This window comes from Fusarium keratoplasticum, chromosome 9, assembly GCF_025433545.1.
Source record: "Fusarium keratoplasticum isolate Fu6.1 chromosome 9, whole genome shotgun sequence".
Lineage (NCBI taxonomy): Eukaryota > Fungi > Ascomycota > Sordariomycetes > Hypocreales > Nectriaceae > Fusarium > Fusarium keratoplasticum.
The window spans coordinates 2,249,765-2,272,286 of record NC_070537.1 but is presented as its reverse complement, the minus strand read 5'-3'; the positions used below and the strand labels follow the sequence as shown (position 1 = coordinate 2,272,286).

Here is a 22,522-nt window from a genome sequence, read left to right as displayed (position 1 = left end):
AGCGGTTCCGAGTCCCGAGCAGGGCTTTTGTCCAAGCGCCGCCGCTTGCAGAAGAGAGCCAGCTCGGGCTTTATAAGCGGTGCGGAACGGAGGAAAGGTCAAACGCGAGAGGAAAAGCTCCGCAATCATGCTATAACGATAAACTTTGGTATGCCCATGTTTCACTTGTTGTTACTGTTCCTTGATGTTACTGTTGCCATGCATTCCCGTTTCACCCTCACCTAGAAAGCTTATACAAGCTCAAATATAGTTATTGTTATGCTACACAAGCATATTCTAATCTGCAGCTCAAGCCTGTTTCCTCAGTGCCGTCTTCCGTGCCACATTGGGATCATTCTCCGAGTATGCAAGGAACGTCCAACGCTCGTCGTAAGGTTTAGTCTTGTCCACGAACCGTAGATCGGTAGAGACACGCACCCGGCCCTTGGGGGACCTGTTCTTTGCGCCGGCGTGGATCGTGTATGGTGTGTGGAATACCACGTCGCCGGCTTCGTATGCGCCCTGTGATTTGTTAGTGAAGTGCTGAGAGAGAGCAAGTGAGAGGTTACTTGCAACGAGCCATGCCCGGGACCATTGGTTACCAAACCTTGATGCGTTCTTATCAAGCCATCCTCCCTTTTCCATGTTCTTATTAAACGCCGACATCCTCTCTTCGTCAGACAAGTCAGCGTTCATCTTGGAAAAGTCCTCCTCGTACTTGACGCCAATGTCATGCGCACGATCAAGATAGATAAGCCCACCGCCCTCGACTTCGACATCTCCAATAGGGACCCATGCTGTGACACTCGTGGGCGGTCCAGCCCTGAGAAAGATCTGATCATAGTGCACAGGCGTAATCTCACCACCTGGCACAGCACATCTTAGCAACGACCTAGGTAAACACCACGACTCTTCAAACCCAAGCATATTGCCAATGAACGGTTCGATGCGTCTCCCGATAGTATCCTTGAACTCTTGGTATCGGCTCCAGTGGTGTGAACGAATGGCATTCTCGACGAATGGCCCCGTATCAGGGAGGCCGGCTGCGACGCGGAGGGCGCCGGGGAGGGTGAAGTCGCGCCAGTTTGTGTCCGGGTTGAAGATGCCGTCGCGGGGATTGGTGCCGGGTTTTAGCATGTTTGTGCCGTCGTCCATCATGGAGAGGTATGCGGCGCGGAAGTCGTTGACGAGGTCGGGATCGAGGAGGCCCTTAACCTGGCGAGAAATGTTAGTATCGTCGCAAGTTCGCAGGCATGGACTTACCCAGAGCACACCATCATGCCAATACCGTCTTCTCAGTTCCTCAATAGGGGTGTCGGGAGAGCAAGGCGTGAGGAGTCTAGCATCCTCAATCTCGCCGTCATTGCCATAGAGTGTAGGAGCGTTGGAGTCTTTGGTCTCTTGCTTCTGAAAGTGAGGCCCCTGCAGACTAGCATCAAGATTCAGGGGGCCATTAGGAGGCAGTGCTGTCGCCATGATGATTGATGCTGGACAAGTGGACTGTGGTGATGACTTTCGATTGTTGCTAATGTAGGACTTGTGTTGTATGATGAATCTAGTCTCGGATCTTGCAAAGTTTTAGACTCCTTAAATACATGATTCTCTTCCCCCTTCGCATCCTGTACTATTTGATCAATTCCCATCTTGGAAGTCAACATTATCCAGAGGTCCCCCGATCGTGGGGTATCAACGTCTCCGCACTCTGGGGCGGGGAAGAATCGATCAAAGAGGTAACCTCTCGGGGAAGACCTCGATTACTCTTTTAGGCAATCCCAAGTTGAGCCCCGGAGACCCCCATCCATCAACATGGATGAATGCAGACTCGTCTATCAAATAGAGTATTCGAGGTTGTCATTGTCTACCCTGCCATTGCATCATTCCCAGCAAAGTCCCCAAACACGCCTGGATCAAAGAACAGATTCGACCATGGCCCCGTCAAGTCCACATTCGACATGTCAAAATCTACAACATCACCAATATCAACGCCCTGCTCTGTGGGACTCGAAGTTGCCTTGCTTAATCCATCCAACATCTCGACGTACCGCTGTCCAACTAGATCCCCTTCCACACCCACGGGGAACTGCGCCCTCGCCTCCTCGGCCACCTCACGAACATGGGATGCACCCGGCAAGAGATGGGAGTACATGTAGAGCGTGCCGATGGCAGCAAACTGGAGGTAATTGACCAGCCAGAATGCCCGAGTGAAGAGACCCCGCTGGTAGAGGTACTTGCACTCGGAAACGACCATGTTGGCCGCTGCAATCGACTTGTCGTGGCATCTCTTGACCCAATCCTCCGGGTATGACGGCCTTCTGAAAGTCGTCTGCATCGAATAGAGGATAAAAGGGCGGTACAGCAAGAGGCTCGCGTGGGCGAATGCCAGTTTCAGGGTGCACATCTGTCGCTGTGTCATGACTGAGAGGGCCGATGGTGGGAGGACCACGTAGTTGAGATAAGCTGGGAGGGAGTCTTGCCACTCATTCAAGAGCCTGTCAAACTCGGCTGCTGCTTCAAACAGCTGCGAGATTGTCTGGTTCTTGATGGCTGGTCTGTAAAACTCGCCAAGGATTCTACCCAGGATGCGTGCGATTCGGGCGTAGTGTATCAATGCAGCAGCAGAGCAAAAGGTTCCGTCCGATACGGTTTTGCACTCTGACACAGTAATATCCTCATCGTTGGCCATGGTACATTCTTCCTGATCAATGTCATCATCGTGGATCGCGCAGGGACGACCAAATATGCTGCCCAGAATGCGGTCGTTGATATATATGACCCAAAAGAGCCGTTTTCGGTACTCGCCGAGCCTGTGGTCGCTTGGAGGTCTGGGGGAACGTCGATGAATACCGAGCGCTTGAGCCTGCCTTACTACAATGCCAAATGTTGACCAAGCTTCGTGCATCCGGGAGTGATTGAGAAGATAATGCGTGACTAGAAGCCTGGCTTGCAAGGAGGCGAATGTTATCCTGCTTGATTCCTTTTGGAGCTGTTCGTTGGCCATGTCGTAGAATTGGACACTGTATGGGATTAGTTACACATTTCGAATACTCAAGCCGACTCACCTTGCCGAATAACCGCACCACATGTTGTTGGTACTTGAGTAATGAGACCCAAGTGCCATGACCATGTAAATAAGCGCCAACGTCCCCTGCTTCAACTCTCCCCTAGAACCCACGCCATACAACTGCTCATAACTCTCCTGAAAACTTGGCCGGTGCACGAACCTCGAAGTTGACAGCCCAAAGTCAAAGTAGTTCCGTATCAGCTCGTCGGCGATGGGCTTTGGGGGCAAAACATGAGGTAGCGATCCAGAGCCAGCCAAGGGGTAGTCGCAAAAGTCGATGGACATGGACGGTAGACTCGACAGTTTTTGTCTTGCAAAGTGAAGGAAAGCAAACTCAGATGCTCCCCCGTGGAGATGGCCGTATTGATCTTCCTGGAGGGGGGCTGTTGGTGTGGCCCCTTGGACGTCGTCGCTGTTGGGGCTAAGGTCAAGGGGAGCTTCCAGGGCGGAATCTGTCGCTGGCTGAGGGGGGGAAACATAGTTCCCTGTTGGAGAGAATGTACTGTTCGGGAGGGTACTTGTCTCTGTCGATGCAGCAGCTCTGGCATCTTGAAGATGTGGAGTCGAAGCCGTAGGCATGTATTGGCAATCTTGACCATTCTGCTGGCAGCGAATACACGGACGATGGCCCGAGCATCGTGTCTTTTTCCTATGACCATGTCAGTGAAGAAAGAGACAAGAGCCCAAACAACTCACTCTCGACACGAATTGCAGGCATTCCTGATCTTGCTGATAGTTCCTGACTTGCTCACACTCGAGCCCTGGGTCAACCGTCTCTTTCTCGCCCTGGAGCTCTCACTGGGTCCATGGTACGGCACGACGGTTAAGGAAGAGATCTCAACGGGAGACATGGCGACAAGACAGGAAGATGAAGGAGAGAGAACAAATCAAGGGAGCTCGTTTTCTAAGCATGGGTAGGGGTGAAGCTCGGTGACCCCCAAGGATACCCCACAGACTGAGTGCGGGGGACGCTGTGGGGTAGATTCAGCTTGTAAGGTAAGGCCATCTATAACCGGGAGATGTTATCCTGCATTGTGGATTATACATATACAAGGCTTGTACTCTTGTTTTTGATGACAAGAGTCAATCCGGTAGATAGCTGGTTCTTGTATCCTCGCATCCCTAAGAAACCGTCTCATCTACCCCTGAACCCCTCAATCAACATTCATCAGAGCATATATCTAAACCCATTCGCCTTCTGAACCTCAGTTGGACCACTCTTGCCCGTATCCCTCCCATTCTCAAGCTTCCAATTCTGCTTCTTAAGATACATCCTCACAATCGTCGCCACTACAATTGCCCCCGCCGCAGCAGCGAGGTTGACCGCAAATGCTGCTAGGTATCTCGGCGCACCATTGTACAAATACGGCGTCCAAACGTTGGGTGTGTTGCATACCGAGATGATGAGAGCGATAGCAGAGGCTCGCTTCGCGACGGGCTGGTTGAGAGTTCCTGTTATCCACGAGAGGAGAACTGTTGAGCCGGCGTAAAAGGACGCTGGCATCAGCATCATGGCTGTGTATCGCGCCGCGACGTTGAGAGTAGAGACAGCAATGATGTTGGCGACTAGAGTAACACAAAGAGGCCCAACAATGTGAAAGTATCGCTCTTGTTTGTGGTCCGAGTGGAAGCCGTTGACTAGCATGGTCAAGCAGCATAGAACAAAGGGGGGCGCTGTAAGGACAAACGTGATTGTTCGCGAGTATCCAAGTGTGGCCACCACGGGAGGGAAGAAGTTTGTGACGCCGGCACTGACAAAAATGCAGTATAAAGTCGCCAGCAGAAGCCACGTCTTGGGGTCCTGGATGGCGAGCTTGAGACCTTGCCACGCCGTCATCTCAGATCGGTCATCGCCTTGTCCCTGGTCTTCTTCGTAGTTGTACTTTATCCAAGCTCGTTCAACTTCGCTCAGGCTCTTGACGCCATAGGGTGAGTTGGGGAGGATAAAGGCAAAGACAAGAGCCAGACCGACTGTCACGACTCCTTCTACCAAGAAGAGCCACCGCCACCCCTGGAGCCCAAAGCGTCCGTCGAGCTCGAGGATAGCAATGGCTAGCAATCCACCAAAAGCATTACCAAGCTGTGAGCCAGAGTAGAACAGCGCCATGCGAAAGGCGTACTGCTTTCGGTTGTAAAAGATGGACAGGTAGAACAGCACGCCGGGGAAGAAGACGGCCTCGACAAAGCCGATGAAGAAGCGCGCCACGGCGAGGCCTGCAAAGCTTCTGACAACGGTCTGCGCAGCAGAGATGATGCCCCAGACGGCCATGGCTAGGCAAATATAGACGCCTGGGAGCTTGAGTCTACCGAGCATCATGTTGGAGGGGATCTGCATGAGGACTAGATGTGTAAACAAACAGCTGGACATTGGTGACTTGGTTTTCGACTTACTGTAACCGACAAACAGGATCGACACGCAGCTCTGGAACTCGGTATCGCTGAGGTCCAAGTCTTCCATGATTCCCGCTAACTTGGCCGATGCAATGTTGTTTCTGTCGAGGTAGTTGAGGATGTACATGACCATGAGGGTGGGCATGATGACCATGTCCATCTTCAACAGAGCCCGTCGTCCAACTGTTTTATACTCGTCGTCGCTGAGATTGCTCAATATGGCGGGCATGGTGTTGATGGGAACCTCCTTGGACTCGCCGGCATCTTCAGTAAAGGACTGGCGAGCCATAGTGTTGACCTTTTCAGCGTCGGCCATGGCGTGTGGGTTGTAGTAGGTTCTGATCAGTCAAGTCTCTTGCTGGAAAAGAACGAAGTAGAAAGGGCCAGCTGCAGTATTTGTAGCCATGACTCGACCGCCTGAGTGCTTGGCAGCCCAGATCCTATCAACCTACCTATGCATCAGACGAAACCTGGGGCATGCGTCCATCCGGGGAACGAGATTGCGGGGAAGATCTGGTCACTTCCCCAGACTCTTTTGCCCCAGATTTCATCGAGCTACATGTTGAAACTGGTTTAGTTGCGGCTCGAGCTTTGCTCTTTGTATCATGAGCTTCTGCCCTTGTCATGCGGTTGTCCGAGAAAGGAAATTCTTCGTTCCCCGGATCCCCAATGTTGGCTCGGGCCCTGAAGCGGCCACCGTCGATCTTAAAAGAGGATGGTCAAAGTGATTTCTCGCATCTTAGATATAATAGCGAAGACTTGCTATGCTCATGGCTGGACATTGTTATACATGTCGTGAGGCGATCTCAGGTACACCCTGTTACCGAGACAGAAATCCAAAGAATGTATAGAGCCCGTCAACCTTGACGAAACAAAAATAACTGCTTCAACGCCAGGGAGTGCCCTTGTCCCCTCTTTTCCTACAACGCCAATCCAATGTAGTCTATACGCAGGCCTGACTTCCCAAATAACAGTAACAATAGCAATGGCCTTTCAACGCCCCCTGAGACGACCTCTCAACTATACATTTCGTCCACCTCCACTATACGTCCAAGAATCAGGCTCTGAATCACAAGTTCATCATCTAGAACTCGCATGTTTCCAACCCTCAGTGGAACTTGCGACGACTTTCTGCGCCTCTTGTTACCCGCCACTTCTGTAGGCCCTAGAACCGCCTCGACTGTCCCTGTGCCCTTATCAATATACAGCCAGTCGAATGGATTCCCTGCTTGTTCGTGCTCCTGCAACAAGTCGCGCGCCTGCTGTGTCGAAAAGACACGCGAGATGGACGGGCCCAGTACCGTCGCTAAGAATATGTACGGCTCTTTGGCATCGTTGCGAGACTTCTTCGAGTCTACCACGACAAGCACCCGTTGTCCGTCGAGAAGACGCGGACGCTGGTCAATGACTTCAGCGAGTTTCGCATCAACTGCAGAGTACGGCGCCAGAGTTCTCGACCGAATCGCATTGCCAAGTACAGCGGATGCTCCTGCACAAAGGATGTAAGGCTCCCAGTCCACAATCGCTCCTTTGTTCAGACAAGCCGTGATCCACTGATGAGCCAAGCAGGGGAGCCCCAGCGCCAAAGCTTGCATGTACTTGGCCTTGCGTGAGTGACTGTCTGCGATGAGTGCTGTAAACCCGCTCTCACATCCTGCTTTGGTGAGCTTCAACGCGTCTTCCTCATCGATCACGAGGCTGGTGGTGTTCATGATTGACGAATGCTCAAACATGTCTTGGAATCCTTCAGCGAGGATTGTTCCGCCCGCCTGCGTGATCTTTGTCTCCAGCTTGGTTCGTTCCTGTTGCTTGACCTGGTTCTGAAAGGAGATGGCAAATACCATGCCCTCGAATAGCTTACAAGTCCGGTGTACTGGAGCCAGGCTTTGCCTGAAAGATCTGCTAGATTTCGTGTGTATCAGGCTCCTTTCCAAGACACTTGCGGCCGGTGAGTAATGCAGCTCATCAGTGGACTCCGAGTCAAGACGTGGAAGTCGCTTGGCCATCCTCGTTGCTCTCGTTGCTGCTGGAGGTGACTCTGACTTGGTTTCTGCCCTTGGCGCCCGCTTACGCAAGCCTCGACCGCCGGCTGGTGACGGGAGGCTCACCGACTCTTCCCGCTTAGAGCTGGGCGAGTCTTGAGTTCCAGGTGTTGTCTTGGCTGACCGTTGTGGTGTCGTAGAGAGAATGCTCAAGCTCGAGGAAGTCGGCGGCACCTGGGCAATGGGGCGATTAGCCATAGGGGTCACAGGACTCGCCTCGCTTCGACGTGAGCGTGTGGTCATTGGTGGTGGGAGATCTGCGTAAACGCTTCGAGGCGCCCTCTTAGGCCGCGACCCTTTCTTCGCTTCACCCTCGTCGGGTGTCCCTTTCCGTGCCACCAGTCCATGGTCACCTCCATGCTCAATAGTTGCCATAGCCTCAGGCTTCCGTGGGGGTGACGACAAAGACATGGGCTTTGGTGCCGTCTCCGCGACTAAGGCGTCCGAATTTGAAGAGCTCACAAATGGGGTCTTGCGGCTTTGCCGTAGTGAGCGGCCATATGTCCTCACATTCCTTCTTCGCTGCGGTGGCAAAGACGATGGTTCTGAGTCTCCACGTGCCGCCCCTAGACCGTCCTCATCGTCGGCAATGAGTTTGGGCAACTCGGGCTCAGAAGGTAGCGGGTCCTCGGGGGGTGCGGTCGGTGGAAGAGACTCCTCAGTAGGCGGGAGAGAAGGCGGAAGAGAAGGTGCTGGACTAGTAGCAGGTATCATATCCTCCTCCTCCGTAACCTTCTGTGTATCCACCATGGCTAGATCCCCATCCCCATCAACTTGCTCCTTTTCAGGGGCACTGTTTCCAGGAGTCGCCTTGGTTGAGGCATCAGGTGCTGTCTCGTTCGATGCTACAACTCCTTTTTGTGAGTCGTCAACAAGAGTAGGCAATTCTTGTGCCTTGGCGTCGTCTGTCTTTTCCTGGGGATGTTCATGGGCCAGGACGGACACGGTGGCTGATATCCTTCTCCTCTTCCTTGATGGCTGCTCTGCCGATTCGCGTTTAGCCATAGGTATGAAGCTCACTCGCCCCATCTCCTCGGCAGCTTTGGCTCGTTTCCGCTCAATCTTCTTCTTCCTCTCCATTCGTCGGATGGCATCGTCAGGGTCGCTATCGGAATCCAGAGGAGATGAGACTGCAGCCCCTTCGCTAGACTTTCTCTCCTGCGACTTTTTCATCGGTTCGTAGTGCGTCATTGGCCCGGTGTTGCCTGAGGACCTGGGTGGTTGCGCTCGTGGTGTAGGATCCGAAGATGGGGGAGACTCGGGGATCATATCGCCGCCTGTCGATCGACTGTTGAGAGGCGTTTCTGCCCCTCTTGGATCTCCATCTTCTTCTTGGAGTGATGTTTCGGGTATATCGTGGAGGCGTTGTGGACTCGAGGTACGAATATCGGTCGGGGAAGAAACATTGGCTCGGTTCTTTAACGGCGACGTCTCGATAATGTTAGGGGATATCGAGTTGAACAGGTTCGGCGAAGGGCGCGAGGATGTTGGGCTGATCCTTTTGATGGCCGACGAGAACTGCGTCTGACCAAACAGTTGGCTTCCAGCCAGAGGGGCAGTTATGCTCGGCCTCGCACCAAACGGGTTCTTGGGGACGGCTGGAGTCTCGAAGGCGTTACCATGAGGTCGGCATGGGGTTTGGCCCGCGTTCAGCTGCGAGGTCTGGTCAGGGTGCCTCCAGTCGCCTCTAGTATTCTCAAAACCAGCATCCTCGGAGACCTGGGACGAAGGTCGGTTGAGTTCGCTCAAGGCAAAGTTGACTGCTCCAGTGTCGTCATCCTGAAGAGTCTCTGGCTCGTGAGATCCAGATTGCGTATCATTATTGACCGGGCTCGAGGGCACGACATCGCAGTATTCACTGTAGTCGCGGCCGTCGTTGACCTGTGTCGGGGTCTGCTGAGAAAAGTCCATCTTTCGCAACAGCGCGGCAGCTGCAGCGCTGGTGGGTGGCTTGACGCTCTGAATCAAAGGCCCAGGTGCATCGCGTTGCACTGATTGCGGTTGCGCGCTGTCATGTCGCGTGGGGGGTTTTTCGTTGCCGTTGTGGTGACTAAAGTCGCATGGTCGCTGTGAATCAAGGCTCTCGTTGCTTGTCAAGTCGACGCGATTCTCCGAGTCCTCTTCATCGCCATTTAAGTCGTTTGGTTCGGAACATTCACCTTGCTTTTGCGAGTGTGTCAGTGCCACCCCGGTCAATTCCCAGTGCGACGGATCACAAACCTCGACAGTGGATCCTTCTGGACGCGCCTCTGTTGGTAACGCGTCGCGGGGAGCATGGACCTCTGAACTTGCGATTGTAGCGACCGGCGTATCGGACGATGGTACCTCGACTTCGTTTATTGGCGATGGGATCTCATTGATGGTCGTCATTCGAGTCCTCGAAAAAGAGACCTTTGAGGGCGGGCTGCTGAGCTGTATCAGAGGGTACAAGTGTTAGTGGCCTGCTGCACTAGTCGCGAACCCCAGTGTAAGGGTGGTGGTGCTGCACTGGCTACGTACCGCTCCCACGCCAAATTCCGCCCTGTAGGCCTCGAGGATGGCCTGGCTGTCCTGCGACTCGTTGCTGCCTGCATGAGCGAGCATCTCGGAGTGTGTCATTGTTGTGAGGAGGGAATCATTTGAGCGATAATCAATCTGATGATGGAACGGCTCTCGCGAATAGTTGAAAAGAAGAAGTGCGCGCCGGCTAAATTCATTAATCCAATTGCCCCGAAGAGGAACAAAGAAGGAACCGCAAGCGTCAGGTCATCGCGCCGGTGACGCGGGGTCACGTGACTTCACTTACAAGATCGCTCTTTGGCTCACCCGCCTTCAGCTTGCTACTGGCATGCAGGTTGCTCCCCTGAAAGCCCTCTTATTTATCTCTGTAACTTGTCCCAGAATCTTAAAATATTGATTCGGCTAAATATGGCCTGCAACTGGTATTGCCTTTGTGCTTACAACAGTGTCCCCCTTAACGCTAGGGTCATCGGGTGTCCGCAGCACATATGCGAGGGAGCGATATGCCTTGAACCACGACAAATAGAGAAGAATAACAATGGAGCAGAGGCCGAAAATAGAAACCGGAGACGAACAACTCGTTTGTTTCGCCCGGATTGTCTGACATGTACATCTGGAACGCCCTTCCCAACACCCATCGATTGGTTCATCTATCGAACAAAGACTCAACACCATGAGATTGATCTAAGAATCATAAAAGACCGGGTTTATTCCCCTTAGGTCAGGATCACTCATCACTTGCGCTCACACCTAAAAGAGTACACAAGTTTGAACTAAACTCCCAACACACCTCACGCCTAACTGCAACGATGCCCAGAGATCAGCCCATCGCTGTGCGATCCCTTGTAGCCTTTTCCCAGGGCGAAATCCGGGAACCCATGTTTGACCTAGCCTACGACATGTTGGATCCTCTCGGACCCCGCATCTCTAGACTCAATGACTTGGAGGCCTTTCTCGGTCACATCATCGATAATCCCGAAACCAAGGATTCTTGCCCACGTCCTGAATTCGACGTCATGGCAGAAGAATACGCGAGAAAACTCCAGGACGTACAACAGCGTGTAGATGAACGCCTCTTTGCCGGAGAGGCCTTCACGAAACTCGCTAAGTTTGACAAGCGTGTTTCCTGGATCACTCGGGACGTTTAAATGAGCATCTCACGTATCGAAGAGTTTATTGAGTCGGCTTTAGGGAAGCGTCCCGACGAGATTCCTCCAGAAACCTCCGGGGCAAAGGGGCCAATGTATTTAAATCTTGCCGGTCTCTATGGTTCTTCAGAGCTGCCGTCGCTAGCGGATTCGTTCGGCAGCAAGTCGGAAGGCGAGGTCTTGCAGCAGGCAAAAAGCGTTCTAAAGACTCTTGAACTTCTACTTGACCGAGCCAAGGCCATGACGTTGGTACTCCTCTCCTACGGCAAAGACAGATTTTGGGAGGCTGACGGGCTCAGTCACCTCCTCGATTGCGCGGAGCATATGGCACTCTTGCAGGGATATATACACAAGTCTCGGCGTTATGGTCTAGCCATCACCAAGTTCATGGTTGGCAAATTTGACCGATCTGCTGCTAGACTCGATTGCTGTATAAGGGCCTTTATCATGGCTTACGACACCCTTCCCATCGGGGTCACTCCAGCTGAACTTGACATATTGTCACGGCGAGCTTCCTGCAAAGGCAAGAACCTGGACGGGATCTACACACAGTATAAGAGAGACGACAGGGTTGCGTGTTCGTTTTTCCGAGAATACTGTAGAGTGTGGCCTCTTGCCGAAGCTCGCGATCGAGTCGCAGCCTGGGAGTTGGGAGTCCGTGCCGATGCTCTGGCTATCCGAAACCGCCTGGTCATGAGTCAAACCCTACGGAAGAGAACTAGGAGAGATTTGTGTTCTTGGAACTGTGGCCGTTCCAAGGCCTTGGGTGTTGACTTCATCAAGCACGCACTCGCGATTCTTCACGTCCTACTCAGGGATGACATCAATACCCTCAAGAAACTCGTTTCAGATCTCAAAGCGTTATGCCCCAACCAAGCTCCGGCTCGTGGGTGATTAAGGGGCATGGTTCTGGTGGTCAGTCAGGGAATTACAACATATACAGACACTTGTGATAAGTTCCTATATACATAAATTGGCTTTCGTAATTAAATACTCAATCATCCACCATAATGTTACTATCCTCCTCTAGGGGCCCTTTTGTTTATCCCTGATTTGTTTCTCGTGTCTGTCCGTGCCTTGGAGCTATTTGAGGAGAACTGAGATAATCTGTCCCCAAGTGAAGTATGATTTCTCAAGTAGTAGAATCTTTCTTGTTAATTAAGTTACACCTCATATAAACCCCATGCCTCTTATTAGCCTGATGATCTTTGAGGGTATCCGAAGAGTTTTCGTCATCATTCGTATTGTTGTGATTGTCCACGATATCCCATCTCCACCAGCTTATGGAATGCCCAAGCATCTGTTCTGATATTCCGTTTAAAGCCTCTCAAGGGGAAGAAGATAAGCGAAGTAAACTGGAGGCATTCAATAGTCTATTTGGATCATTTCTTTATTCCTAATGCCCGAATATACGTGGCTATGAATGTTTGCGAAGTAGCTGAGTTGGTGTGGCAAATACCCCCCCTTTTTCACTCTAGGCGTAGTTGCCACTGATGCTTCCTTTGCAATAGGATAGAGCAGACCCGTGGTTTCTTTATGTGTTTCAGCTATAATTATAACGAAATAGATCAAAGGGCGTTTCAGTGGCCCGACCTGGAGATCCCACGTCAAAGAAAGCAAGCAATCAGCAGTGTGGTGTTCCTGCACTAGCTGGTATCGAAGAATTGGCGATCCTTTGTTTGCAATGGTAGCATCAATTGCCATGGCGTTGTCTGTATCTCGATAAGAGTCAGTTGTCAGAAAATTAATGGCTGCGACCAAGAAAACAAGCTATAGACAGCACCGGTGTTCTCGCATTGGTCTCTTTGACTGAACAGACGAGGCTTTGATAGATGACACTCTGAACAATAGAAAAGGCTCTGTTGCACCTGGCACTCATAGAATCACAAAAGGGAGTCTTCGTCGCCCTCATCCACCACTCTTCATCACTTCAACTTTCACAGCATACCCACACAACAGCAGCAGCAACTCATAACTCAAACACTCACAGCTTATACTTCAAACAATCGCAACCTGTAACTATGTCACCTCTAAGAGTAGAAATGCCTGAAACCTGGGAAATCTCGGAAATGCTGGCCAACCCAAAGGTCATCTTTGCTAACCCAAAGGTCAACACTTCAACTTTTGCATTGGAATTTGCGATGAGACGCAGGACTCAACAACAGCTTCTTGGCCTAGCCCAAGACGCCATCGACGGCCTTGAAACCCAGCTCGAGCAAAACAGACGCTTGACCTCCATCGCGAGTCGCATCAAGGGCCAAGGAACCGAGTGGGAAGACGAACTCAAGCACAGAAGACAGTTGAGACTTATCCTGGAGATAGAGCGTGAGGTGTAGGAAAGATGTCTTTTTGACGACCTGTTTCCTCACTCGCACTTCGACGAAGAATGGGTGGACCGGTTCAGTATGCTTCTGCGCCGCCGCAATGCCGAGATAATACCCGACATCGCGGACAATGAGAAGTTCATTAATGATTCTGGCGAGCTTCCCGCGGTGCTCAACGACGAAGACTCCAGCTTCACCGATCAACGCATCAGCCAGCTGAAAGGTGGTGCTTAGCAAGCCGGCGTGCCATCGCTGATGGCTGAGCACTGGGCTATGAAGGATGACGATATCAAGCGTCAGGCTCTCCGCGCCATGGAGGCCCTCGAGACGCTATTTTCCAAGGCCAAGGCTGAAGTTGTTCGCTCGTTGGTTTACCTCGGAAACAAGGAGATGGAGGAGGGCGCTAAGAAGGTTCTCCATGAGATCATCGGTGACCTCTTCGACTATGGTCATGATATGTGGCTCTTGCGTCGTTACGTGGACAGACTTCAGCACCTGAAGCCAAGCATGACTGACAAAATGCTCCGCCAGCGAGTAATCACCGAGTACGAGGCCGGCAAATTCGATCGCGCCACTGTAAGGCTCGCTAACCGTCTCAAGTATCAACTCTCGAGTCTTGAGCGGATTGCTGACCATGCGCGTTCTTGCGGTGTCAGCCCACGCCACAGTCCAAGGCCGAGTCAAGAGGATATCCAGGAGTGAGACATCTGAGAGGTATCGGGCCTTGGATCGCTCAGATCTGATGCCAAGGACTTGATGCAGAGCCTCATCATTAGAGGTAAGGCATCTGAGGCCCGAAGTCTGTGTGACGGTAAGGGATTTGATGACTGGGAGTATGATGGATCTTTTCTGAGCCGCCTTGACAAAAAGCTTGAAGACTGGGATGACAGACATGACCTCTTCCAGACACTGGGTGAAGGTTTTGTCGAGGCGGTTTATGAAGGTGCCTGCGATCTATGCCAGTTTCATATCTCGGTCGTTGGAGAGATCTTAGACAGCAGCTCGACCATACCCGAACTCACCCTTCTAACAGGCCGGCAGACTGGTCGGCTGAGGTATGAATGCCGACAAATGATGCTAGATAGATATTTAATTACCTAGCAACTCTCTCTTTCCTAGCCTTTTAGATAAATTGACTAAGCTCTCTTATAATTAATCCCTCCTAAGTATCTATTACCCCTGACTAAGTAATTAAGAAGTTATAATTTAGCTAGATGATGCCTATAGCTATATTAACTATAATCTTAAATATTAGTATTATTCAAATAAGTGCCTTTATATAGTTAAGAAGGCAATAACGTATTCTGAAAGGATACTTAACTTGTTATTAAAATTGTCTTTATTATTATCAATCACAGAGTAAGAGAACACAGTACAATGCAATCAGAGCTCTCATATGATTATTTGAGCCCTCTTGTTAAAATGTACAGTCCCAGCTACAAACGTGTGTAGAATAGCCAAGTTGGTGTGCCAAATGCCCACCCTCCTTATGAGATCCGGTTTTGGACATCGCCCATGCTTCCTGTCAATCGTGAAGCACGGGCTCGGGCATATCCTAGACGTTACAGCCATTGGAATGAAACTTGGTGGTTTCCTATGCCTTGACCCGGTGATTCCGTACTGAAAGGAGCAAGGCCGATGCTCTCATACACACAAAGCCCTATGAATAAACTGGCGATTATCTGGTTTAGGAGAAACGACGCCTTTGACATTCTTTGTGACGCAAGTGCAGCAATTATCTTTGATTGAGAACGTTAGTAGCTATAACAAAGAAAATGAGTTATGCAGCGCAAAGGTTTCTTTGAGTTGGTAAAGCCTCGACACTGCCTGGGTAAAAGACAAAGACTCTGCATACACCAAACATTCCTGATGTTATAAGAAAGCATTCATCATCTTCGTTCGCACAATTTTACAAATCACACGAACACAAGGAACACACACAACTACCACGGCAGTCCATAACAACAACATCAATAACTCACAACTCACTCACAACCAACACCAACAATGCCCAGCGACACTTCCACCACACCCCCCTCCCAGGCGTCCACACTTACATCCGTAGGTAGGTCCCCTCTGCTGCAAGCTTCCTTCGGGAGCAAGAGTAAGGAAGAGATTCTCGACCAAGCCCATGACAATATCAAGCTTCTCGAAGTGCACTTTGACCAGGTCAAACGCTTGGCTGCCATGATGGATCGCATCAAGAGCCATTGTGGACTCGAACCCGGGGTTGAGAATGCTCTCATGCTAGTGCAGCGCATGACGTCCATCCTGAAGCTGGATCGCATTGTTGACGAGTGTCTTTTCGGCGACCGCGCTGTCGACATGGCCTTTGCGAAGAGTCTCGATAACGGGGTCTACAAAGAGTGTAAAGGCCTAGCTGAGGACCTAACCACACTCAATACTTTTATCTTGGCTGCCCAAGTAGCCCTTCCCAGAGCGCTTCAAGCTGAGATCGACATCCTCAGGAGACAACTCTCCATCCATCCAGAAGATCCTCAGGATGCTGAAGTGCCATCGCTGATGGCTTCATACGACACCTCGACGGATGACGAAATCAGGGACAAGGCCAACGGCGCTATCCAGGCCTTGGGGGCCTGCTTTCCAGAAACAAGGCTCTGGCTCTCAACTCGCTGCCTAGCCTTGGAAGCCACATCGGCTTTGAGAAACCCGACATCGTGATTTGCGACATGCTAGACATCGGCGGCGACCTAGAACTTTTGCGTCGCTACGTGGAGAAGCTTGTCCATACTAAGACGGACACAGCCACAACAGCGCTTGATGAGCGAGTCGTGACTAGCTTCATAGCTGGCAAGTTTGATCGCGCCACCTCCAGACTCGCCAGCCGCATCAAGGCTCAAATTTCGACACTCGAAAAGTTTGCTGCTCCCCGCGATACTCGCCCTTCCGACGTAGGTGAGGAGCAGAGCTGGGACCTGGAGGAAACCATCATGCAAATCCTGGCAGATAACGAGACTGTCGGGTCCCTAATCTAGAGATGCGCGGCCATGCTACACGTTCTCACTGAACAAGGCAACCCTGAAACCGAGGAAGCACTCAAAGACGTGAACTTGGGCGACCTCCCGGATCACGTTGCCACATTGGCCGTTCTGACATGTAAGATTCAGGCAGACATTGAAAACAACCACGGGGCCCTCGTCGAGTCCTTGGGTCGAGATTTCGTCAGCAAGGTTCTCGAAGCCGCCCACGATTTGACCAAGGCCGACCTCTTGACCCTCAAGCAGCTCATCTCCAACGTTGAAAGGATGCTTGGTCTGAGCCCTGCTGAAGCCGCAGCTCGCTTTCCGGCCATGAGCAATGCCATGGGATGTCTCAACTTCTTGATGCGACATGCATCAGGCCAGGAGTGATTTTGTCCAAGCAGATCTACCACACATACGTGGGGTTGAAGCATAGATTGACATCACAAGGTTGGATACTAAGTGAATTTGTTTGTTCGAGACCTTTTAGATACTCATTTCTCAACATTAATCCTCTTGGTATAGATTAACCAACTTCCCTTCCCAAACAATCTTGAAAACTTTTCGTGCATCCAAAAGTGATAACGCTACATGATCGCTATGTAAAGTCTGAACAAAGATAAGAACAGAATATTAATAGTCCCAGTCATCGTCATCTCCCCAGTCTCCGCCAGAGTAGTCCACGACTGGCTTCTTTGCCCACTTGTCATCTGCAGGGGGAGGAGCTGGCCGAGTTGGTGGTTGTTGTTGCACAATCGGTGCAGGCTTCATCTGTTGACTCGGGAGGCCAGAGACAGCCGACACAGGAGGGTTAGACTTGGAAAAGAGTGGTGTTGGTTCCATGTTGTTCTCTCGATGACTCGAAGGTCCATTCTGGACGGACTTGGGAGAGCCGCCCTTGGAGAACAATGGTGCTGGACTGAGGGACCTTTCAAGGACATCACGAGGGGTAGCTGAACCCGGCCGCGAGATGGGTTGCTGTTGCTGAACCTTAGGAGCTGGTGAAGGCGCTTTCTGGATTGTCAGGGGCTGCTCGAAGCGAGAGGTATCTGAAGAACCCCTGGGAGCGGCATCCGCATTTGCCAGAGCCTCCATGTTGCGCTGGATTTCCTCAGACTTCCGGAACATATCCGTAGATCTTCTGTGAACCTGGACAATTGAAGGTCGCAATACTGGCTGGGGCTTCGCTTCAGACACTTCGATGGTCGTGATAGATCCCGCATCAGACAGGCTATCTCTCTTCTGGTGAGAGGACACCCGACTCACTGAAGATAACCCAGCATCAGACAGGCCTGGGCTCGATGCCAGCGGTGGCTCGGGACTTGCACGAAGGGTGTCTGGCCTGAGCGGTGCAGGTATATTCCTTGACTGATGTGGCTCAGGGGCCCGTCTTTGTGGCACGGGCATAGGCTGAGGGGGCCTGGAAACACTGTTCTGCCCTGGTGGAGGAATCTGAGATGGGAGATTCTGATGAGCGTTGCTTGGTCCAGCCTTTGAGGGTGGTGATAAGGGGGCCATTTGAGAAGGGCCATTTGCTGGAATATGTCCGGCTGAAGGAGACGGTGCAATCTGGGCCGCGACTGCAGGAGGCGCTTGGGGATTGGGTGGTGGCATATGCCCAGATGGTATTCGGCCAGGCTGAGGAGCCATTTCACCAGGCAGGAGAGGCTTTGGATCAGATTGAGGAGGCATCTGGCCGGGTCCCAGAGGTCTCTGTCCAGGTTGCATGGCGATCTGCGAAGGTCCGGGAGGTACTTGGCCCATTCCAGGGGGTGCTTGATCGCGCTGAGGGCCCATCTGGCTAGGTTGAGTAGGCACATGGCCAGGCTTAGGACCCATTTGCCCAGGCTGGATAGGCATTTGACCAGGTTGAGGAGCCATTTGGCCGGGCCCGGGGGGACCTTGTCCAGGCGGCGCCCTTCCAGGCCCAGGAACGGGCTGGGTCGGTATCTGACTAGGTTGAGGCATCTGACTGGACTGGGCAGCCATATGTCCAGGCTGAGGAGGCATGTTGCCCTGCCCAGGGGGTACTTGTCCAGGAGCCGCGTTTCCAGGTCCACGGACAGGCTGAGGAGGCATCTGACCAGGTTGAGGAGCTTGGCCAGGCTGTGGCGGCATGTTTCCCTGAAAGCCAGGTCCCAGTGAAGCAGTAGGGGGCTGTCCAGGTTGCCAAACCGCCGGAGTCGAGTACTCCCCACCACCCCATCTCGGGGGGGCGTTGTTGATAGCCGTCACCGGAGAAGACACGGTTGGTGTTGTCGGGGTCGGAGCTGTAGACTTGGAGCCGCCCTTGAAGAGTTTGAACCACTTGCCTCCCTTGCCCTCTTTGGGGCCGGCACTTTGCGGTCCTTGAGGCGGGACTGAACCAGGACGGAATCCTTGGGGTGTTGGGGGTTGCATGCCGGGGGCCCATTGTTGTTGATTCTGGGGAATCTGGATCTGCGGCTGCACTCGGCCGTTGGGGGCTTGGCCGGGATGTGGCATCTGGCCTGGTGGCATCTGGCCTTGGGGAGGAGCCTGTGCCATGGAGTTGCCTGGCCCTTGAGAAGACCTTCTCTGCAGCAACTTTGGACCAGGTGCTTGTTGTGGGTAAGGAGGTTGTCCCTGAGGGGCAGCCTGTGGTGGGGAAGGCTGCGTCTTTGAGAGCTTCCGTAGTAGCTTTCCTGGGCCATGATGAGAAGTCTGAGCTGGTGGAGGAGTCTGGCCTGGAATAGGCTGCCCTTGTGGTCTCTGCCCTTGCTGTCCAGGCAGAGCTTGAGGGGGCATCTGTCCCTGAGGTGACATCGGGCCGCCAACGGGGACTTGTCCTTGAACTGGCATCTGATTCGGGTACGGGGGCTGGCCTTGAGGACGAGGAGCACCTTGGATAGGTGCTTGCCCCTTAGATGGCTTCCTTTGCAGCTGGGCTGGATTTTGCATAGGCGTCTGACCGGGATAGGGAGCACCTGGAGGTCCTTGCCCCTGAACTGGACCTTGGGATATAAACTGTCCTTGAGGAGGCATAGGGCCCTGGGGGGGGTGGTTCGAAGGACTATATTGCCCCTGGGGTTGACTAGGGGAGGCCCCTCCTGGACTATCACCCTGCAGACTCGTCCTCCGACTGCCCGCCGGACTATGCTGTACCGACGAGGCCATCGAACTGCGCCTTGTCTTCTCTGGCGATCCACTCGTTGTTGAAGACCGGCTCACTGTCCCGCTTGGCACCTCTTCGTGCTCTTCGATTCGGCCCAGGAACTGCTGCCCCTGCGGTGGCGGGGTCGGCGCGGGGACGACTTGGCTCTGCGGAACAACGTTGCCCTGAGATGTCTGGCGGAGAGATTTCGAGCGTGCCAGCCCCTGCTGGGCCACGCCATACGACTCCGTTGTTGGCGGAGAGGACAGCGGCGAGCCCACAGAGCTTCGTCGAGCATCAGGGGGTCCTCGACTCAGTGACTTCTTGCGCAGCATGTTTTGCGCAGCTATGGCGTGACCTTGACCTTCGACGTCTTGCATGGTGAAGTAGCCTTGCTGGGCCTGGTTGGTTGGTGCCGAAGGAGGCGTAGGCGTGAAGCCGTACATGGACGATGAAGACTGTGAGACAGGAGAGGGTGTGTAATTAGGTTGGTTAACGGCCTGGTTGAGTGAGGCGGACGATGAGCCCCGACGGCTGTTTTCCATGGGAGAAGGAGTTTGAAGGGGATACATAGAGGACATGCTTCCGTGTCGAGAGTCGATAGGCGAAACCTCTGCACCGCTGAACGATGAATGGCGTCGGTTGAGATGCCCAGGACCCGGCGCTGCACCAGCGCCCTGCGACGGGAAATTCGGGGGTGGCCTTTGCATTGGAGGGTCGTCGGGATACGGGAGACTGTCAACAGGATACGGCGGGTTTTGAACCGGAGGTCTCCCGAACGGAGCTGCTTGTCCTGATGGAGGAGGAGCTGTGGCGGGAATCTGATCAGGATACGGTGGGATAACGCCTTTCTTAGCCGGAATTGGGGGATTTGGCCGTCCTGCTGCTTGCTGGGGATGTCCTCCCATCATGTTTGGCATCACACTTGCAGGCCTTACAGGTTGCTGTGCTTGATTCACACCAGCTGGAACACTCATCTGCTGTCCCTGGTATGTTGCGCCTTGAATCATAGATGCTGGTCTTTGAGAAGGCAGTGAGTCGGGGACGGTGTTGACTCGTTGAACGCCCATCTTGGGTTCCTCCTGAAGACGCTGCTGCTGGACGTGAGGTGCCGGAGTCATGGACGGGGGATGTTGTCCCTGAGCAGGTGGCTTATACCCGTGTCCTTGACCAGGTGGTGCTGCGGGATTCTGTGGTGGAAATTGAGGTTGTTGACCAGGTTGCGAGGGGGCTCTTCCACGGGCTGGCTTCAACACGGAAGGCATATGAGCGAGATCGCCCTGTTGACCTGGTGCCAAGGATGCCCTCTTATCATCGTCGAGTGAAGCCAACGTTGATGGTCCAGCCGAGAATGAATCCTGTCGATTTCCACTCCGTCCAGCCTTGAGCACAGAGGGCATATATGCCAGATTGCCTGGCGGAGGCTGCGGTCCCTGAGGCCCAACAGAGCCAGAATCGATACCCATAACAGGAGGGGTCGGTGCATTCTGTATTGAGGGGTCGTCAATCGGGTGCTTCGGGGGAACTTGAGGCGGCGCAAGCACAGCTGGAGTACTCGTAGCCTCTCTGTAAGGCGGCTGAGCAGGTTTCATATTCATCATGAGGTGATCTTCTGGCTGGAACGTCCTTCTTCGCTCCAGAACAGGCTCCTCTCTCATGGGCGTGGACCCCCGTGAGATATCTGGTGTGTTTCCAGCCGACTTGGGCTTATAAGCTTGGAATCCACCGACGACTTCCTCTACTGGAGGCGCTGGCTTCTTCTGTGTCCGCAGAGGCTGCATTTGACCACCATAGTTCCTTAGCGATCCCGGTGCGAGCTGAGGTTCCTCGTTCTTCTTCTCCACGGGGCTGGACTGCTCCGGAAGTTCTGCCAACAGCGGCGGCGGGGCCGTCTCGATGGGTGCGAGCACCATATTATCCGCCATTTCGACCGGTGGCGGATTCGTCTCTACCCTCGCAGGGCCCGTATCTTCGGTGGGCATCTCAGCTATCACACCCACCGGGTCCGGGGGCCCCATGGGGACGAATTCGTGTGTCTCCTCGGGGACCGTGGGCGGAACAGCGACCGGCTCTCCCATTACGAGCTCGGCATGAGCTGCTCCATGGGCGGGTGTCGTCTTCTCGCTGGCGATTGGGCTCACGCCCTTACCGGGAGGCTTCTCGAACTTGTCCTCAATGCCACCCGCAACAACCCTCCTCGCAGCCTCCTCTTCCTCCTCGGCCAGCGGGCTCACATCGTTGTATGCTCCCGGGCCGAGATACATAAAGTTCTCCGGCTGGAAAACGGCGTTGTCGTCATCGCCGCCGCCGCCGCCATCACCGTCCCACACGGCACTCACAGGCCTCGCGGTGGCCGACATGCGACTCTCCCAGCCATTCTCCTCCCTCCTCGCCTTTGCGTAGGCGCTCGCCGTTGTAGTGCTCGCATGCCGGCGAACTTGCTGCTGCGACTCGAGACGCTCTTCGGGAGCTAGGTCAGGCGCCGGGGCGCCTGCGTCGACAAAGTCGGGGAACTCGTCGCCCTCCTTGGGGAAGTGGTATTGAATGTGTCCGGTGGGCTTGTACTTGTAGAACCATCGCTGACCGTCATAGTCCATGTCCCAGCCCTCTGGAAGGCCAGCCATGGTTGCCGTCTATGTCCTTCGAGGACCCGACTATTCTCGAGAGTCTGTATTATCGAGCTGTGTCGATGCGCATCGTAGAGGGCGAGGTCTTTGGTCGGATCAGGCTGAATTGCACTGCAGCTTCGGGTTGAACGTGGCCGGCGCGAGGGCTGAGCTGGGAGCTGAACTACTTGGCCACCAACCATTTAAACCCGAGCAAGCGACTTTCGGCGGGCAGAAGGAGCACAAAGGACAAGAAACCTGAAGATATGCCGTGTTCCGAAATGGTACAGCAAGTCTCCCTTTTTTGGATCGATCGAGAGGAAGAATACCCAAAAGCAAGACGCCAGCCAACGCTTCGCTTCAACCCGCCAAGGCATTC

At 53.3% G+C, this 22,522-nt stretch overlaps 7 protein-coding genes across 7 annotated transcripts; 3 read left to right on the top strand and 4 right to left on the bottom strand.

Moving 5' to 3' along the window:
* Positions 1–288: 288 nt before the first annotated feature.
* On the bottom strand, positions 289–1,455 carry NCS57_01159500 (uncharacterized protein; the record flags this gene model as incomplete). The annotated part of the gene is made up of 2 exons (XM_053061304.1): positions 289–1,194; positions 1,243–1,455. 2 exons carry the CDS (start codon positions 1,453–1,455, stop codon positions 289–291), a joined length of 1,119 nt encoding a protein of 372 aa, XP_052909690.1.
* A 2,753-nt stretch (positions 1,456–4,208) lies between these two features.
* NCS57_01159400 (MFS domain-containing protein) lies at positions 4,209–5,747 on the bottom strand (the record flags this gene model as incomplete). Its single annotated transcript, XM_053061303.1, has 2 exons — positions 4,209–5,380; positions 5,432–5,747. 2 exons carry the CDS (start codon positions 5,745–5,747, stop codon positions 4,209–4,211), a joined length of 1,488 nt encoding a protein of 495 aa, XP_052909689.1.
* Positions 5,748–6,447: 700 nt separating this feature from the next.
* On the bottom strand, positions 6,448–10,071 carry NCS57_01159300 (BRCT domain-containing protein; the record flags this gene model as incomplete). Its single annotated transcript, XM_053061302.1, has 3 exons — positions 6,448–9,636; positions 9,694–9,885; positions 9,973–10,071. The coding sequence occupies 3 exons, from the start codon at positions 10,069–10,071 to the stop codon at positions 6,448–6,450; spliced, it is 3,480 nt and encodes a 1,159-aa protein (XP_052909688.1).
* Positions 10,072–10,781: 710 nt separating this feature from the next.
* Positions 10,782–12,014, top strand: NCS57_01159200 (uncharacterized protein; the record flags this gene model as incomplete). The annotated part of the gene is made up of 2 exons (XM_053061301.1): positions 10,782–11,091; positions 11,143–12,014. 2 exons carry the CDS (start codon positions 10,782–10,784, stop codon positions 12,012–12,014), a joined length of 1,182 nt encoding a protein of 393 aa, XP_052909687.1.
* A 1,148-nt stretch (positions 12,015–13,162) lies between these two features.
* NCS57_01159100 (uncharacterized protein) lies at positions 13,163–13,678 on the top strand (the record flags this gene model as incomplete). Its single annotated transcript, XM_053061300.1, has 2 exons — positions 13,163–13,445; positions 13,506–13,678. 2 exons carry the CDS (start codon positions 13,163–13,165, stop codon positions 13,676–13,678), a joined length of 456 nt encoding a protein of 151 aa, XP_052909686.1.
* Positions 13,679–13,699: 21 nt separating this feature from the next.
* Positions 13,700–16,815, top strand: NCS57_01159000 (uncharacterized protein; the record flags this gene model as incomplete). The annotated part of the gene is made up of 6 exons (XM_053061299.1): positions 13,700–14,020; positions 14,101–14,142; positions 14,195–14,499; positions 15,514–15,955; positions 16,006–16,356; positions 16,441–16,815. 6 exons carry the CDS (start codon positions 13,700–13,702, stop codon positions 16,813–16,815), a joined length of 1,836 nt encoding a protein of 611 aa, XP_052909685.1.
* Positions 16,816–17,058: 243 nt separating this feature from the next.
* On the bottom strand, positions 17,059–22,161 carry NCS57_01158900 (uncharacterized protein; the record flags this gene model as incomplete). Its single annotated transcript, XM_053061298.1, has 1 exon — positions 17,059–22,161. One exon carries the CDS (start codon positions 22,159–22,161, stop codon positions 17,059–17,061), a length of 5,103 nt encoding a protein of 1,700 aa, XP_052909684.1.
* Positions 22,162–22,522: the final 361 nt, after the last annotated feature.